The 17,790-nt window shown below is 45.4% G+C and overlaps 1 protein-coding gene across 1 annotated transcript in view; it reads right to left on the bottom strand.

Moving 5' to 3' along the window:
• Positions 1-16,811, bottom strand: part of LOC136610277 (mucin-22-like) — a 51,493-nt gene extending 34,682 nt beyond the window's left edge. Inside the window, exons 1-4 of the mRNA XM_066589510.1 lie at positions 16,800-16,811; positions 15,098-15,270; positions 14,662-14,768; positions 467-3,235 (exon numbers count right to left, since the gene is read on the bottom strand). Coding sequence (XP_066445607.1) covers positions 467-3,235; positions 14,662-14,768; positions 15,098-15,270; positions 16,800-16,811 — 3,061 coding nt within the window. The remainder of the gene's footprint in view (positions 1-466; positions 3,236-14,661; positions 14,769-15,097; positions 15,271-16,799) is intronic.
• Between the last annotated feature and the right edge of the window lie 979 nt (positions 16,812-17,790).

Genomic DNA, 17,790 nt, shown 5'->3' with positions numbered 1-17,790 from the left:
GTATTACTACTTGTATTATCCAGTGTTATTGTTGCATCACTAATGGTGGGTGTTGCTGTTGTTTGACTACCTTTAAGTTCCGATGTTGTTTGAGTATCAGTGATTGTTGTTTCACCTGTATTAGTACTTGTATTATCCCGTATTATTGTTGCATCACTAATGGTGGGTGTTGCTCTTGTTTGACTTCCTATGAGATCAGATGTTGTTTGACTATCAGTGATTGTTGCTTCACCTGTATCAGTACTTGGATAATACAGCATTATTGTTGTATCAATATTGCTGCGTGTTGTTTTTATTCCACTCTGTGTAGATTCAGATGTGGTTTGACTATCAGTGATTGTTGTTTCGCCTGGATTACTACTTGTATTATCCAGTATTACTGTTGCATCACTAATGGTGGGTGTTGCTGTTGTTTGACTACCTTTAAGTTCAGATGTTGTTTGACTATCAGTGATTGTTGTTTCACCTGTATCAGTACTTGTATTATCCCGTATTATTGTTGCATCACTAATGGTGGGTGTTGCTGTTGTTTGACTACCTATGAGATCAGATGTTGCTTGACTGTCAGTGATTGTTGTTTCTCCTGTATCAGTACTTGGATAATGCAGCATTATTGTTGAATCAATGTTGGTGGGTGTTGTTTTTGCTTCACTACTTGTAGATTCAGATGTTGTTTGACTATCCGTCATTTTTGTTTCATCTGTATGCCTGCTTGTATTTTCCACCAGTATTGTAGTATCAGTATTGTTGGGTGTTTTTGTCTGACTACCTTTAAGTTCCGATGTTGTTTGACTATCAGTGATTGCTGTTTCACCTGTATTACTATTTGTATTATCCAGTATTACTGTTGCATCACTAATGGAGGGTGTTGCTGTTGTTTGACTTCCTATAAGATCAGATGTTGTGTGACTATCAGTGATTGTTGTTTCACCTGTATTAGTACTTGTATTATCCTGTATTATTGTTGCATCACTAATGGTGGGTGTTGCTGTTGTTTGACTTCCTATAAGATCAGATGTTGTGTGACTATCAGTGATTGTTGTTTCGCCTGTATTACTACTTGTATTATCCAGTATTATTGTTGCATCACTAACGGTGGGTGTTGCTGTTGTTTGACCACCTTTAAGTTCAGATGTTGTTTGACTATCAGTGATTGTTGTTTCACCTGTATCAGTACTTGGATAATGCAGCATTATTGTTGTATCAATGTTGCTGGGTGTTGTTTTTATTCCAGTCTGTGTAGATTCAGATGCTGTTTGACTATCAGTGATTGTTGTTTCGCCTGTATTACTACTTGTATTATCCAGTATTAATGTTGCATCACTAAAGTTGGGTATTGCTGTTGTTTGACTTCCTATAAGATCAGATGTTGTTTGACTATCAGTGATTGTTGTTTCACTTGTATTACTACTTGTATTATCTAGTATTATTGTTGCATCACTAATGGTGGGTGTTGCTGTTGTTTGACTACCTTTAAGTTCAGATGTTGTGTGACTATCAGTGATTGTTGTTTCACCTGTATTAGTACTTGTATTATCCTCTATTATTGTTGCATTACTAATGGTGGGTGTTGCTGTTGTTTGACTTCCCATGAGATCAGATGTTGTGTGACTATCAGTGATTGTTGTTTCACCTGTATTAGTACTTGTATTATCCTCTATTATTGTTGCATCACTAATGGTGGGTATTGCTGTCGTTTGACTTCCCATGAGATCAGATGTTGTGTGACTATCAGTGATTGTTGTTTCACCTGTATTAGTACTTGTATTATCCTCTATTATTGTTGCATCACTAATGGTGGGTGTTGCTGTTGTTTGACTTCCCATGAGATCAGATGTTGTGTGACTATCAGTGATTGTTGTTTCACCTGTATTAGTACTTGTATTATCCAGTGTTATTGCTGCATCTCTAATGGTGGGTGTTGCTGTTGTTTGACTTCCTATAAGATCACATGTTGTGTGACTATCAGTGATTGTTGTTTCACCTGTATTAGTACTTGTATAATCCAGTATTATTGTTGCATCACTAATGGTGGGTGTTGCTGTTGTTTGACTTCCTATAACATCAAATGTTGTTTGACCTTCAGTAATTGTTGTTTCACCTGTCTGACTGCTTGTGTTATCTAGTATTATTGTTGTGTCCCTTTTTGTGTGTGTTATTGATGTTTGACTATCAGTGATTTTTGTTTCATCTGTATGACTGCTTGTATTTTCCATCAGTATTGTACTATCAGTATTGTTGGGTGTTTTTGTTTCACTACCTTTAAGTTCCGATGTTGTTTGACTGTCAGTGATTGTAGTTTCACCTGTATTACTACCTGTATTATCCAGTGTTATTGTTGCATCACTAATGGTGGGTGTTGCTGTTGTTTGACTTCCTATAAGATCAGATGTTGTTTGACTATCAGTGATTGTTGTTTCACCTGTATTAGTACTTGTATTATCCCGTATTATTGTTGCATCACTAATGGTGGGTGTTGCTGTTGTTTGACTTCCTATAAGATCAGATGTTGTTTGACTATCAGTGATTGTTGTTTCACCTGTATTAGTACTTGTATTATCCCGTATTATTGTTGCATCACTAATGGTGGGTGTTGCTGTTGTTTGACTTCCTATAAGTTCAGATGATGTTTGACTATCAGTGATTGTTGTTTCACCTGTATCAGTACTTGGATTATGCAGCATTATTGTTGTATCAATGTTGGTGGCTGTTGTTTTTATTCCACTCTGTGTAGATTCAGATGTTGTTTGACTATCAGTGATTATTGCTTCATCTGTGTGACTACTTGGATTATCAGTCACTGTTATTGTCTCTGTATTGATGGCAGTCTTATACATATTTTGTGTCATCGTTGTTAGACTACTTGGATCTTTTGTTGTTTTATGACTGTCAGTAATTGCTATTTGACTTATTGTATGGTTACTTGTACTTTCATGGATGGCTGTGGTATCACTATTAGTGACTATCCCTTGTGAAATACTAGAAATACTATTTGTAACTGCTGTACTCTCAGATACTGCTGTTGGATTGAGGTTGGTAATTAGAGGTGTTGGTGTTGGATCACAGTCAGCTGGGTCCTCCGTTATGGCTTCACAGTCTTGAGATGTTGAACAATCTATTATTGAAATCACTGTTACACATTCTGTTTCTTCTGTAGTTACATCACATTCTGGTATTTCATTGGGCATGTCCTCAGAAAATGTAATTTCTATATTTATTTTTGAATTCAACATGCCTGAAATTAGAGAGACAACGTTGTTTAGGTAAGAGAGTTTATATGCCAGTGTAGAGTTTCATGGGGTCCTGCTGTGCCTGCATGAGCCCTATTTCATATGAAGGCATACAGAGTTAATATACAGTTATTATATAAGGGGGAGGCACTGCCTGCTCCTCCTTTTTACAGAAGAATGGTATGACAGATTGGCTAACAGCTGCAAGTATGATTTCCACCCCTTCAGGTCTAGTGCATGGCCAGGAGGGGGCTTCTGTCTACTAGTGGATGGCCCGCCCTGATAAGGATGCATCCATCCTTGTGCCTGTGTGTTACGATCTGGATCAGGGTTGGAGTCCCTTAGTTGCAACCCGTGCGGATTGGTAGCGTGGTCAGGGAAGCCAGGGGTCGTTACATGGGTAGTTATCAGTTGCAGCACAAAAAAAACAGCCAGGTAACACAGTCAAGGAAGCCAGAGATTGGTACATGCGTAGATATCATTGTGGTACAAAAGTAGGAGGCGGGTAGCATAGTCCGAGAAGCCAGAGGTCGGTACATCTCAGGTGCCTGTGCCACTCATTAACCCTGATAAATGACAAAGGCAAAACTACCATAAGATTAAACCAAAACCTCAAAGAATAAATCTCAGTAATAAATTTTAGAACTTATCTGAAGAGATACTGAAAGAACCATGGAAAACAGAGATGTCCTCACTCCACAGCATAAGGAGACTACACTGAAACTGACCAGCACAGAACCCAGGCAAGGAGGGAACGAAAAACCCTCTATAATTACCCCCAGGTGTACCTCCGCAGCTGACACACCCATCAGAGTCAAAGTAGACCAAATGCACAGTTAAGCTCAAACTGACACAACAGTACCTCCCCTTCTAGAAGGGACCTCTGGACCCTTAGGCCCTGGTCAACCAGGGTTATTTTTAGGATGGCTTTTTATGAGATGGTCTGCATTGACATCCATGGCCGGGTCTCACATCCTTTCCTCTGGCCCGTATCCACACTAATAAACCAAAAACTGTAGTGTGTTCCTCACATGGTAGAAGTTTATTACGACTAAGCTCAAATTGAAGAACTCCATCCACTTCGACCAGGGCAGGATGGGACGAGCCAACCCCAGGATCAATATATTGCTTTAGTAGAGACTTGTGAAGCACATTTGCTATCCTCAAGGAGTCTGGAGCTCAAATCTAAAAGAAACCACATTGATCTTCTCCATCATTTTGAATGGTCCAATAAATTGCAGGCCTAGTTTGAAGGACTGTTGTTTAAAGGCCGTTTCCAGAGAGAATACTATTGATGACCGATCCTCAAGATAGGTCATCAATAGTTGATCGGCTGGGGTCTGTCGCTTGGGACACCGACCGATCAGCTGAGGGGGCACATATTGCCAGCATCTCAAATATACAGAGGTCGGCGGGGAAGCAGCTGAAGTCTCTGCTCAGACCTCTGTGTACTGGCTGGCGCTTGTAACTTGCGTTGATTTCAATGAGAGCTTTGCCAGAGACTACCACTACTTCTGCTCTGACCTCTGTGTATTTGCGGCGCTGACAGCATGCACCCACTCAGCTTATTGGTGGGGTTCCCAAGCAATGGATCAAAGACGATCAACAATTGATGACCTATCCTGAGGATAGTAATTACTTATGGTCCTCTTGAGATTTGCCTGGATCTCCTCCCAAATCATCTCACTACTAGAGGAAAACTCCCCTTTCTCTGGTACCTCCAAACGTGCATTAGTAAACAAACCAAAACAAGAGTGAAATCCATAGTTACAAAAAATGGCAAAATGCCTGTAGATTCCAGAGACCTATTGTTCAGTGTGAACTCAGCCAAAGGCAAAAATTCAGGCTACTCTTCCCGATTATCCGAAATATAACACCGCAAGTATGGCTATATTCTCCTTGAAAAGTGGCAAATCCATAATAAAATTCATGGACAAATGAGTGCAAGGTTTTTAAGAGACAGGAAGGGGTAACAACCTTCCTTCAGGAAGAGTCTGAGGTGTTTTGGTTCTTGCACATACCTCACATGCAGAAACAACCCTGGCCACCAGAAAGTTCCAGTTAATAGTTTGCTACTATTATTTATTCCGGGATGGTAAGACTGAACTGTGTATCTTGGACAGAACTCAAAAAACGTACCAGCATGAAAAACTTCTCAGGAAGACCCAATGGAGCCCAATCCTGAGCCTGATGAATCTACATAATGAAGTCCAGTGACACTCCTGATACTACTACACCTTCAGCGAGAATTAGCACCGGAGGCCCGTCTGGAACAGCCGGGGCCAAACTCCTGGACAAAAGCATCACCCTGACACTTTCAATACAGGGACAGTCTGCATATGTTGGCAGACATTGCAAGTGGAGAGGAAGAGGAAATCACACACACGAGCTGGGAGCTGGAAGTGACATCAGGTTGGAATCCATTGAACAGGGGCAAAGGATGCATTGGAGCTGCCAGATGATCCGTTCGGGGGTGAGCCGGGAGAAAAGGCGTGGGCTGGAGTGTGAGGCAGCCAGTGAGAGCGGACACCAGTGAGAGAGGAGAGGAGCAGGTCCTGACACAGAAGCTATGCCTGGTGTGATGTAATTGGCAGCCCAACCAGGCTGGAGAGGAGCTGCGAGGAAAAAGACTGCTACTGATAAGTATATTCTTAAGTGAGAAAGTTTAAACAAGTGGTGTGTAAGTGAGTGTGTCTAATTGAGAGTGAACGAGCACTGAATGTGATATAGAAAAAAAAAGTGTGAATGGGCAGAGGCACGTGAGGAAGCGCAAATGGGCAGTCACATGAGGAGTGTGATCTAGTTGATTTTCGTTTCTTCTTTAATTTAAATTGTAGATCCCACTAGAATGTGCTCCATGCTTAGCAATGCCATCCAGTGTGCATCTTGTGGCATGTATACAATCCTTGACTAGCTAGTTGAGTGTGCATACTGCTGTGCGAGATGTGAGTTCGCTGTGCATTTGGAAGCCCAGATCCTGGATCTAAATGAGAGACTTACAATACTGAGATCCGTTGACAATATGCATGTTACCACTGGCGTAACTATAGGGGATGCGGTTGCACCCGGGCCCAGGAGCCTTAGATTGCCCATAAGGCCTGTCTTCTGCATATATGGAGCCCAGTACTATGAATAAAGCATTATAGTTGGGGTCCTGTTACAGGTTTTGCATTGGGGACCAGAAGCTTCAAGTTACGCTTCTGCATGTTACCATGAGGCCAGTCAGGGACCACAATTGGCAGTGGCGCGGTTCGCTGCGGCATTCTGGCATGGTGTTGCGCCCACTTGCGGGTCGGCAGGCGGCGGCGGCGTGCTCTGGTGTGCGGGCGCGGCGTGCGCAGCTGTGTGCGTGCGCATGCCTGCTGTAAGGTGCACGCACGCTCTACCTCTGTGAGTTATAGTGGCTGGCTGGGAGCTCCAGTCAGCCGACAATTGGTCTCCGTCCAAGGGAGGGAGACTCCTGAATATAGTCTGGCAGCTGCTGATAGCAGTTGCCAGTTATTTGGTTCGCTCCCTGTGCGTCTTACTTCGGCCCTGCTCCAGTGTAAGTTACCTTGTCTCGATCCAGCTCTGCCTGTGTTCTGTGGTTCTCCTTTCGTGTTGGTTTATTCTATTGGCCTAGGCTGTCACTACTAGTAAGTTGTCATCCTCATAGGTACGGCGGTTCCTTCCTGTTCTGCCACTAGGCAGGGTAGGGTCAGTGTTGGCGGCCTGAACCTGTCCACCTGTGGGGCTACCTTCAGGAAGGGACATTGGCGTGGGTGAGGGTCAGGGAGTCCAGCGCGATGCGTTTCTATGCACACTACTAGTACTGTAACATAATAACTGGCCCAAAAAATATTTTCCTGTGGTTTTGAGGTGGGATTCACAGTGTGAATGGAGTCCTACAATATGATTACCGGTCAGATTCGTGACCTGGCCGGGATGGTTCAGGACCTGTCGGGGCGTCTCAGCCATCATGAGCAGCGGTTGGTTGTGCCCACTGATCCAGTACCTGAACCTAAATGCCCATTACCCAAGGTGTTCTTGGGGACCGGAAAAAATTCTTTGTCTTCCGGGAGGCTTAGAAGTTGTTTTTTTGCTTGCGGCCTCATTCCTCTGGGTCCGAGCCCCAACGGGTGGGAATTGTTTGTTATGTCTCTGCTCAGAGAAGGGCCTCAGTCATGGGCCTATTCTTTACTGGCTGATTCCGCTTGTCTGCAGTTGGTAGACTCTTTTTTCATTAAGCTCGGGAATATTTTTGATGAACCCGATCGTGCAAGTTATGCAGTCAGTAAGTTGTTGGCTCTATGCCAGGGGCGCCAGTCCGCAGAGGAATATTGCTCTAGTTTCAGGCAGTGTTCAGGTGAATCTGCATGGAACGACTGTGCGCTCAAAGATTTGTTTTTGGTAGGCCTGTCTGACGCAGTAAAAGATCTATTGCTGTCCCATCCGTCACACTCTACTTTGAATCATGCTATGGAATTGGCAGTCAGAGCTGATCGTAGACTTAGACCTAGAGGGGAAGCTAAGCTAGAGTACCGTCAAGAACGTGGTGCTAAGTCTCTGGCGACTTCTACAGTCTGTACCCCATTGTCAACCCCCGAAGTTGATGGTATGGAAGTGGACCGGTTGAGTCCTGAAGAGCGGAGGCGGTTCCGTGTTTTAAACCATCGCGTCCTTCCAGGAAAAGGCATATACAGAAGCAGCAGGAAAACTTCAGCTCCTAGGTGACTGTCGGGCAGATCATCTAGGAGGTCAGGTACTCCCTAAATTACTGGTGCCTTGTAGTGTGTCTTACAAAGCTTTTCACAGGGTGGGACAGGCATTTATTGATTCTGGATCAGCCACGAACCTTATCCATTTGCTGTTCGTAAGACCACTGTTATCAAGTTTTACAACGTTGAGTTTCCCAATCCACTTTACCAGTATCGATGCAACCCCTCTGTCCTCAGGGGTAGTGCGTTGGAGGACACCAGAACTTCGGAATTTTCAAGATGTGTTCTCTAAGAAGCTTTCTGAGGTATTACCCCCACACCGCGAATACGATTGCAGGATTGATCTTGTCCCGGATAGTAACATCCCTAAGAGGGCCATATATAATCTGTCGGGTCGGGAGCATGAGGCTCTTAAATTCTATATTTCAGAGTCTTTAGCCAAGGAACATATCAGACCATCAAAGTTGCCAGCTGAAGCAGTCCTATTTTTTGTTGAAAAGAAAGATGGGTCTTTGCGGCCTTGTGTTGACTATCGGGCTTTAAACAAGATCACCATAAAAAAAATCAATGCTCGCTCCCTCTGATCCCTGATCTGTTGAATCAGGTGGTGGGAGCACGCTGGTTCTCTAAGCTTGACCTTCGGGGGGCTTATAATCTTATACGTATTAAGTCTGGTGACAAGTGGAAGACCGCGTTCAACAACCCATTGGGGCACTTCGAGTGTCTGGTTATGCTCTTCGGGTTATGTAATGCCCGTGCAGTTTTTCAGGGGTGTATGAACAACACCTTCCACGATTATCTAGGGGTTTTTATGGTTATCTATTTGGACGACATTTTGGTGTACTCGTCGGATTGGGACACGCATCTCCATTTAGTGTTAGAGCGGCTACGGGAGTACCAATTGTATGTTAAATTGGCGAAGTGCTCATTTGTGGTCAAACGCATGTCATTCCTTGGGTATATCGTTACTCCAACTGATATGTGCATGGAGTCAGACAAGGTTGCGGCAATAACACAATGGGCTAAACCAGAAAGTTCATAAGCAAGCGGGTTTACTACACGCGTGATGACAAAGGGACCCACATAACGCAGCGCCAGTTTCAAAGACGGAACCTTCAATTTGAGATTTCTAGAAGACAAATATACCTTCTGTCCCATCCTGTAAGGTTCAGATACAGATAGACCCCTCCCACCACGCAATTTCATACGAGCCCCCGTTGCTTCCAGGTTCTTCTGTACTTCTTTCCGTACCCCCTGCAGCTTATCTGTGGCGACATAAGTTGCAGGCACCAGTAACGGTCTCAGAGGCCCCTCCGGACGCCGATGCCGACTTTTACTGCGTGCACAGACAGAGCATCCCTTAACAAATAGCAGATCTCCCGAGACATGACTGGCCACCAGTAGTGTCTAGTACAAAGATCCAGAGTCCCCTGAACCCCCGGATGGCCTGAGAGAACAGATGGGTGAGACTGTTCAATGACTCTAAGACGCAAGGTCTCTGGCACAAACCATCTGCCCTCCAGCACCCCTAGGGACAGTCCTGCTGACAATTTTGTAGATGAGGAATGAGATCAGATTCTACAGCTGCCACCACCACCACACCAGGTGCCAAGGTATTCTCGGGAGCCACTGTCTCACTTTCCGGCGAACCAAAACTCAGTGAGAGGGCGTCTGCCTTCACGTTCTTCTCCCCTGGAATATATGTAACGACGAGGTTAAACCTGGTGAAAAACAATGCCCACCTGGCCTGACGATCTGTGAGTCTCTTAGCGTTGGCGAGAAATACCAAGCTTTTATGATCGGTATACACGGTAATGGGATGCCTTGCTCCCACAAGATGGTGACGCCACTCTTCTAGAGACCACTTAATCGCCAATAACTCACGATTACCCACGTCGTAGCTACCTTCTGGCTAACTGAACTTCCGCGAGAAGAATGCACATGGACTATACCCAGATCTCCTGCTGACTTCCTGAGACAAAACAGCCCCACCCCCACCTCAGACGCATCGACCTCAATGAAGAACGGTCACCTCGCGTCAGGCTGTACTAGCACCGGGACAGAAGTAAACGCCCTTTTGAGACGACTTAAAGCCTCCAGGGCCTCTGGCGACCATCTTACCAAGTCGGCACCCTTCTTGGTAATATCGGTCAGGGGTTGAGCAATAACAGAATAAATCTTACAGTAAAAATTTGCGAAAACTAAAAACCGCTGGAGAGCTTTCAGGTTATCTGGTCTGACCGATTGGGAGATTGCTGCCACTTTATCAGACTACCATTGAATCTCCGTGGGTGAAATCATATAACCAAGGAATGACACTTGTTTAGTACCAAAAATGAATTTCTCCAACTTGACAAAAAGTTGGTACTCACGCAAACAGGTCAGAACCATCCTCAGGTGCCACACATGTGAATCCCAGTCTGGGGAATAAACCAGAATGTCATCAAGATATATGACCAAAAATACCCCCAGGAAGTCGTGGAAGACCGCGTTCATAAACCCCTGGAACACAGCGGGGGCATTACAAAGTCCGAAGGGCATGACTAGACATTCAAAATGTCCAAACGAGGTGTTGAACGCGGTCTTCCACTCATCTCCCTTTTGGATGCAAATTAAATTGTAAGCCCCCCTTAAGTCCAATTTGGAAAACCAGTGGGCCCCTACCACCTGATTCAACAAATCAAGAATCAGGGGCAAGGAGTACTGGTTCTTCACTGTAATTTTATTCAAAGCCCGATAATCCACACAAGGCCTCAATGTCCCATCCTTCTTCTCTACAAAGAAGAGACCTGTCCCGGTAGGGGACCTGGACTGCCTTATATGTCGTTTGGCCAGAGACTCTAAGTTATAGGACTTAAGGGCTTCGTACTCACGCCCAGACAAATTAACAATGGCTCCCTTAGGGATAGGAGTGTCGGGGATCAAATCAGTACCACAGTCCCACTCCCTATGGGGAGGCAGAGTCTCAGACAGTTTCTTGGAAAATACATTATGAAAATCAGACAAATACTCAGGAACAAGTATGGTATCTGCTGAACACATGGATATAGTAGGTAAGTGACTATGACAGGACAACCTCCAATGTGTCAATTCCCAAGTGGACCAATCAAATCGGGGATTGTGCAGCACCAACCAGGGCATACCAAGCACTACCATCAACAGACATCCTTTCCATTACCAAGAACGACAGATTCTCAGAATGGAGAACACCCACAGTGAACTGTAAAATGGGAGTCCTCCATTGTACAACACCTGCAGTAAGAGTTGTAGAATCAATACTGGTGAAGCGTATAGGAATCTTTAACGCCGAGAATTCAGTCATCAGAGGTCTGACAAAACTTAAACTAATCAAATTGGCGGCAGCACCCGAATCAATTAAAGCTTGACCGGACCAAGTGAAATTCCGGAAGTCAATCTGACAAGGCACCAACAACTTAGGGAGTACCTGTGATCCTAGGCGATCCTCCCAAAAACCGCCTAGGATCTGAAGTTCTTCCGCCGGTTCTGACTGATGTTGTAAACACTTCTGAGGACAGGTCTCTACACAATGTCTGGCTTTCCCACAATAGAGGCAGATACGATGAATCATCCAGAACCGTTGCCGTTCCTCGGGACTTAGTGGGTCCACTTCCATAGGCTCGGCACCAGAAGTTGGCATGGGAGAAGTGGGAGCAGGTCTGCTGGATTCCCTAGCCTTACAGGCCTGACGTTCCTCTTTTCTAGATCTCAGCCTCCTGTCAGCTTTAACCGCCAATTCCATTGCATCATTGAGTGTCCCGGGAGCCGGATGAGAAATGAGTAGATCCTTGACATCCCCAGAAAGACCCAACAAAAACACATCTTTAAGGCTTTATGGGTGCTATCGTTCCAAGAGGTTTCACCTGCATACAGTCTGAATTTAGAGCAATAGTCTTCTACCGACTGCTGCTCTTGACGTAGAGACATGAGATGAGATACCGCCAACCCCGCACAGTCCGGCTCATCAAAAATACCTATGGGTTCCCGAAAAAACAAATCAACTGACTGCAGGCAAGCCGAACTTTCGGGTAAGGAGTAGGCGCAAGTCTGGGAGAAACCCCGAAGTAAGGATATAATCTATCCAACTTTTTGGGATTCTGAGGTAGAGGAGCGGGGCCACATCCGAAAATACAATCTACATGCATGCTGAAAAACAAAAAACTTGCTCCTCTCCCCTCAAAATACCTCAGGAAGGGGACACAGGCTCAGGAATAGAAGGGTCAATAGAAACATGCACTAACTCTCACTGCTCCTGGGCCACCATACGACCGGACAGGTCTTGGATCACGACCACTAAACCCTGCAACTGACTTGCAAGGGAACTCATAGCCTACATTGGAGAGCAATTTTGGGGTCTAGTTATTATGTTACGGTATACTACCCTTGATATGCCAGCCCGGGTGCCCTAGATCTCACCCACAACCCCTGTCCTTGCCTACTTGCCTCCACTCCTGGCTAACCCCAGGCAGGCAACTGGGTGGTGGTCCCTACTCTCACTAGGGACCTAAAAGGGACGTTGGCATACCTGGATGGAAAGGGTAGAATACCGACAGAAAAGGCAGATGTAAATAATCAATGCGAACAATACTAAGCATAACTGAGGCAGATGGAAAAACCTGGCAGATAATAGCAGAGTATAGCAGACAAAATGAAGGCAGCAGGAGAGTAACAGAGGCAGACTAGCTAGCACACTGAGGGAAACTAATAACTAGCAGTGATTGCAAGTCTCGGCCCGACCATTAAACAAAAGCCTCCGCCCAGGGGTGGAGAGAGGGAGGCAGCCAACTCCCAACAGACACAACCAAAAGGGAGCTCGTGCATGGCAGCTGCACTCATGGGTGCATGCACGCCACCAGGAGTACGCCGCCCACGCCGGCCAGGCCCCAGCGCCCCTGGCAGCCAGACAACAAGCCGGGGGGACGCACTCGGACTGCGGGACTCTGCACACCGCCGCTCCGGGAGGACCAGCAACCGCTGAATGGTAACACCTGCATTTTTCTAAAGCATTTGACACCGTGCCACATAATAGGTTAATATATAAAATGAGACAGCTTGTGTTGGGTGAAAATGTGTGTATCTGGGTAAAGAACTGTCTCAGAGATAGAAAGCAGAGGGTAGTAATAAATGGTTTGTAATCTGATTGGGCCACGGTCACTAGTGGGGTGCCATAGGGTTCAGTATTTAACTAGAAGAAAGAAGGTTTCATCACCAACACAGCCTAGGAGAGTTTGGGCCTTGTCATGGGGCTCTACCATTTCCTGCCCTGAGGGTAGCAAGGGGACCCGTCCAAAGAACCGAGGACAGGCTATTAAATAGGGTAACCCAACTATGGTTTAACTTTAGTCTTTGTCATGGGTGACGCCACCATTCCATCCTATGCAGTGAATCCGAAGACGTTAACAAAGAGTCCACATACACAAAGTTAACTTTTCAAGGCTGAACCAGGAATGGTTGGTAAAGCCTGTTTACTTGAAGAATACCTTGAACAATAGTTGAAAACAATTTACATCCACCGTAAGGACACTAGTGCTGGAGGATTTGTGGTGTGACAGGGAGGAATCACAGGGGAACCGATGAATCCACCAGCCAAGTTATCTGTGGGGTTCTGTTCCTGGCCACTCTTCTTCTCTCTCTCTCTAACTCTCTACTGGTGCACACTCACGCTCCAGGATAGGTACTCAGTGCTGCACAAGAGCTCTTGCATATTTGCAGTTCTCCAAAGCATCTTTAGCATAGAGGCCTGGGTGGATTGGGCCCAGGACACACACATAGCAATCGCTCTGCTTTTTCCATCTGCACTACACACAGACTGAAGGTGTCTGTCTGCAAGCAGGCTCTCCAACTCACACTCCAAGGAGAGATTGCAAAGACAAGCCTCTCTCATGCACCTTGCAAACACACACACACACACACACACACACACATATATACATATATATATATATATATATATATATATATATATATATATATATAGCAAGGTCACATGACATACAACATTTTCCATCCGTAACCCAGACAGTAACCCATTCAGTACTGCAGCTATACAACACACATCAAATGCACTCACATAGAAGATGCTAACAATTAGAGATGAGCGAACGTACTCGTAATGAGTACTTACGCACCCGAGTACCGCCATTTTCGAGTACTTCAGTACTCGGGCGTAAAGATTCGGGGGGCGCCGGGGGGCGGGGAGAGGCGCGGCGGTGCGGGGGGTAGCAGCGGGGAACAGGGGGGAGCCCTCTCTCTCTCCCTCTCCCCCCCACTCCCCACTGCTACCCCCCGTGCCGCCACGGCGCCCCCCGAATCTTTACGCGCAAGTACTGCTGTACTCGAAAATGGCGGTGCTCGGGTGCGTATGTACTCGTAACGAGTACGTTCGCTCATCTCTACTAACAATACATAAGCACAAGACATACATAAATCATTCGGAAACGTCTGGAAACTTTTGTACACTAACTTCTGTCCACTGCAGGGTAAATTGGCATCTGCCTCATTGGAGGTAATTTGCCTTTCTCTGGATGAGCCAGGTGAGGTAGAAACATGCTGAACTGGATGGACATTTTTCTTTTTTCAGCCTTGCATACTATGTTACTATGTACGTGATGACAAAGTTAAATGTAAAAAGAACAAGGACAAGCGCACCTCTCGCGGATTAAGCCTTTTAGCCGACTCGAGGTAGATCAAGTTTTTATGGTTTGTGAACACCATACTTTTTGGTTGTGCCCCTTTAAGGAAATGATGCCACTCCTTAAAGGCTAACTTGCTGGTCAACAGTTTTCTGTCCCCTATATCATAATTTTGTTCAGCAACAGAGAACCTTCATGAGAAAAAGGCACAGTTATGAATGTTCTGTAGTGTGTCCATGCCCTGAGGAAGAACAGCCCTCACCCCAATCTCTAAAGCGTCCACCTCTACCACGAAAGACTTGGACTCTTCCGGCTGAATCAAGACTGGAGCAGTAGCAAAACTTCTTTTGAAAGACTGAAAAGACTGTAGTGCTTCTGAAGATCATTTTGAGGGGAAGCAAACCCTCCTAGTCATGTCCGTTAGGGGCTTAACAACACCAGAAAAACCTTGAATTAACTTGTGATAATAATTGGCAAATCCTAGAAATCTCTGGAGGAAACTCTGAGTTTCTGGTCTCACCCAGTCTTGAACTGCCCAAACCTTCTCTTGGTGCATTCTGAATCCCTTCGAGGTGACAATATGACCCAGAAAGGAAACTTCCTGAACAGCAAAGACACATTTTTCTCTTTTTGCAGATAATGTATTCTTAGCATGAAGAACATGACAAACATGAGAAACTTGAGATTTAAAGTCTAAAATCAGTAAAAATAAAAATATCATCCAAATACATGAGTACAAAGTGACAAACTCATACAGAACTTCATTTATCAAGGTTTGAAACACCGCAAGCGCATTGGTTAGGCCAAAAGGCATAACCAAGCTTTCAAAATGTCCCTTCGGGATGTTAAACGCTATCTTCCATTCATCTCCCTCCTTGACCCAAATCAAATTCTAAGCAACCCGTAAATCCAACTTAGTAAACCAGCTAGCCCCAGATAACTGACTAAAAAGATCTGGGATAAGTGGCAATGGATATGGATCTTGGTTCGTAATTTTGTTCAATTTCCTGAAATTTAAACAAGGCCGTATGACGGTGATGTCATCACAGGTCCTTTATTCTCCCTCTGCAGTAAATGAGGAATGATGGGCAGACTAACATAGTAACATAGTATGTCAATCTAGTTCAGCCTGTTTCAACCCCTTATTGATCCAGAGGAAAGCAAAAAAACCCAAGCAGCCATTTTGGTCAGTGGAGGAAAAATTCCTTCCTGACTATATAATGACAGCCAGGGTAATCCCTGGATCAACATTTGAGATCAACAACCCTCTGGTCACCTAATGTCTATCTCTTGTAATATCATAGTGCTCTAGAAAGACATCTGGTCCCTTCTTAAACTCCTCTATTGATTTTGCCATTACCATGTCCCCAGGCAGAGAGTTCCAAAGTCTCACTGCTCTTACAGTAAAGAACCCCTCTTTGTGTTGGTGATGAAACCTGCTTTCTTCTAGACATAGCGGATGCCCTCTTGTTACCGTCGCAGTCCTGGGTACAAACAGATCATGAGAGAGATCGTTGTATTGTCCCCTCGTGTATTTATACATAGTTATTTGATCGCCCCTTAGCCATCTTTTTTTCCGGGGTGAATAATCCTAATTTTGATGCCTCTCTGGGTATTCCAGTCCTCTCATTCCGTTTATTAATTTAGTTACCCTTCTTTGAACCCCCTCAAGCACTGCAACATCTTTCCTGAGCCCCGGTGACCAGAATTGTACGCAGTATTCCATGTGAGGCCTGACAAGTGCCTTATATAGTGGGAGGATAATGGTCTCATCCTTCGCCCCTATACCTCTTTTAATGCACCCAAGACTTTATTTGCTTTTGCAGCAGCTGACTGGCATTGACTGCTCCAATTACGTCTACAGTCAACTAGTACCCCCAGGTCTATTAGTGACATCTGTTTCTCCTGCCCATGTGCATAACCTTACATTTATCATCATTAAACTTCATTTGCCATTTTTCTGCCCAAGCCCCCAGCTTATCTAGGTCTGTTTGTAGCCGCATATTGTCCCCTGTTGTATTAATTACCTTGTATAATTTTGTGTCATCTGCAAAAATTGATATTTTACTGTGCAGCCCCTCTATCAGGTCGTTGATAAATATATTGAACAGAATGGGGCCTAGTACTGAGCCCTGTGGCACCTGACTAGCAACAGTGGGCCAATCAGAGTATGAACCATTTATTACCACCCTCTGTTTTCTATCTCTGAGACAGTTCCTTACCCAGATACACATGTTTTCGCCAAGAGAGAGCTGCCTCATTTTATAAATCAACTAGAGATGAGCGAGCACCAAAATGCTCGGGTGCTCGTTACTCGAGACGAACTTTTCGCGATGCTCGAGGGTTCGTTTCGAGTAACGAACCCCATTGAAGTCAATGAGCGACTCGAGCATTTTTGTATATCGCCGATGCTCGCTAAGGTTTTCATTTGTGAAAATCTGGGCAATTCAAGAAAGTGATGGGAACGACACAGCAACGGATAGGGCAGGCGAGGGGCTACATGTTGGGCTGCATCTCAAGTTCACAGGTCCCACTATTAAGCAACAATAGCGGCAAGAGTGGGCCCCCCCCCCTCCCAACAACTTTTACTTCTGAAAAGCCCTCATTAGCATTGCATACCTTTGCTAAGCACCACTCTATCTCCAACAAAGCACAATCACTGCCTGCATGACACTCCGCTGCCACTTCTCCTGGGTAACATGCTGCCCAACCCCCCCCCCCCCCACGACCCAGTGTCCACAGCGCACACCAAACTGTCCCTGCCCAGCCTTCAGCTGCCCTCATGCCACGCCACCCTCATGTCTATTTATAAGTGCGTATGCCATGAGGAGGAACCGCAGGCACACACTGCAGAGGGTTGGCACGGCTATGCAGCGACCCTCTTTAAAAGGGGCGGGACGATAGTCCACAATGCTGTACAGAAGCAATGAGAAATCCAATCCTGTGCCACCTCCATCTGGAGCTGCACACGTGGGCATAGCAATGGGGAACCTATGTGCCACACACTATTCATTCTGTCAAGGTGTCTGCATGCCCCAGTCAGACCGGGGTTTTTTATAAATAGTCACAGGCAGGTACAACTCCGCAATGGGAATTCCGTGTGCACCCACAGCATGGGTGGCTCCCTGGAACCCACCGGCTGTACATAAATGTATCCCATTGCAGTGCCCTGGACAGCAGAGCTAACGTCAGATTAAATGCAGGTGGGCTTCG

Source organism: Eleutherodactylus coqui, chromosome 2, assembly GCF_035609145.1.
Source record: "Eleutherodactylus coqui strain aEleCoq1 chromosome 2, aEleCoq1.hap1, whole genome shotgun sequence".
NCBI classification, from domain to species: domain Eukaryota; kingdom Metazoa; phylum Chordata; class Amphibia; order Anura; family Eleutherodactylidae; genus Eleutherodactylus; species Eleutherodactylus coqui.
The sequence above is the reverse complement of the archived record's forward strand: the minus strand, read 5'-3'. Positions and strand labels throughout refer to the sequence as shown.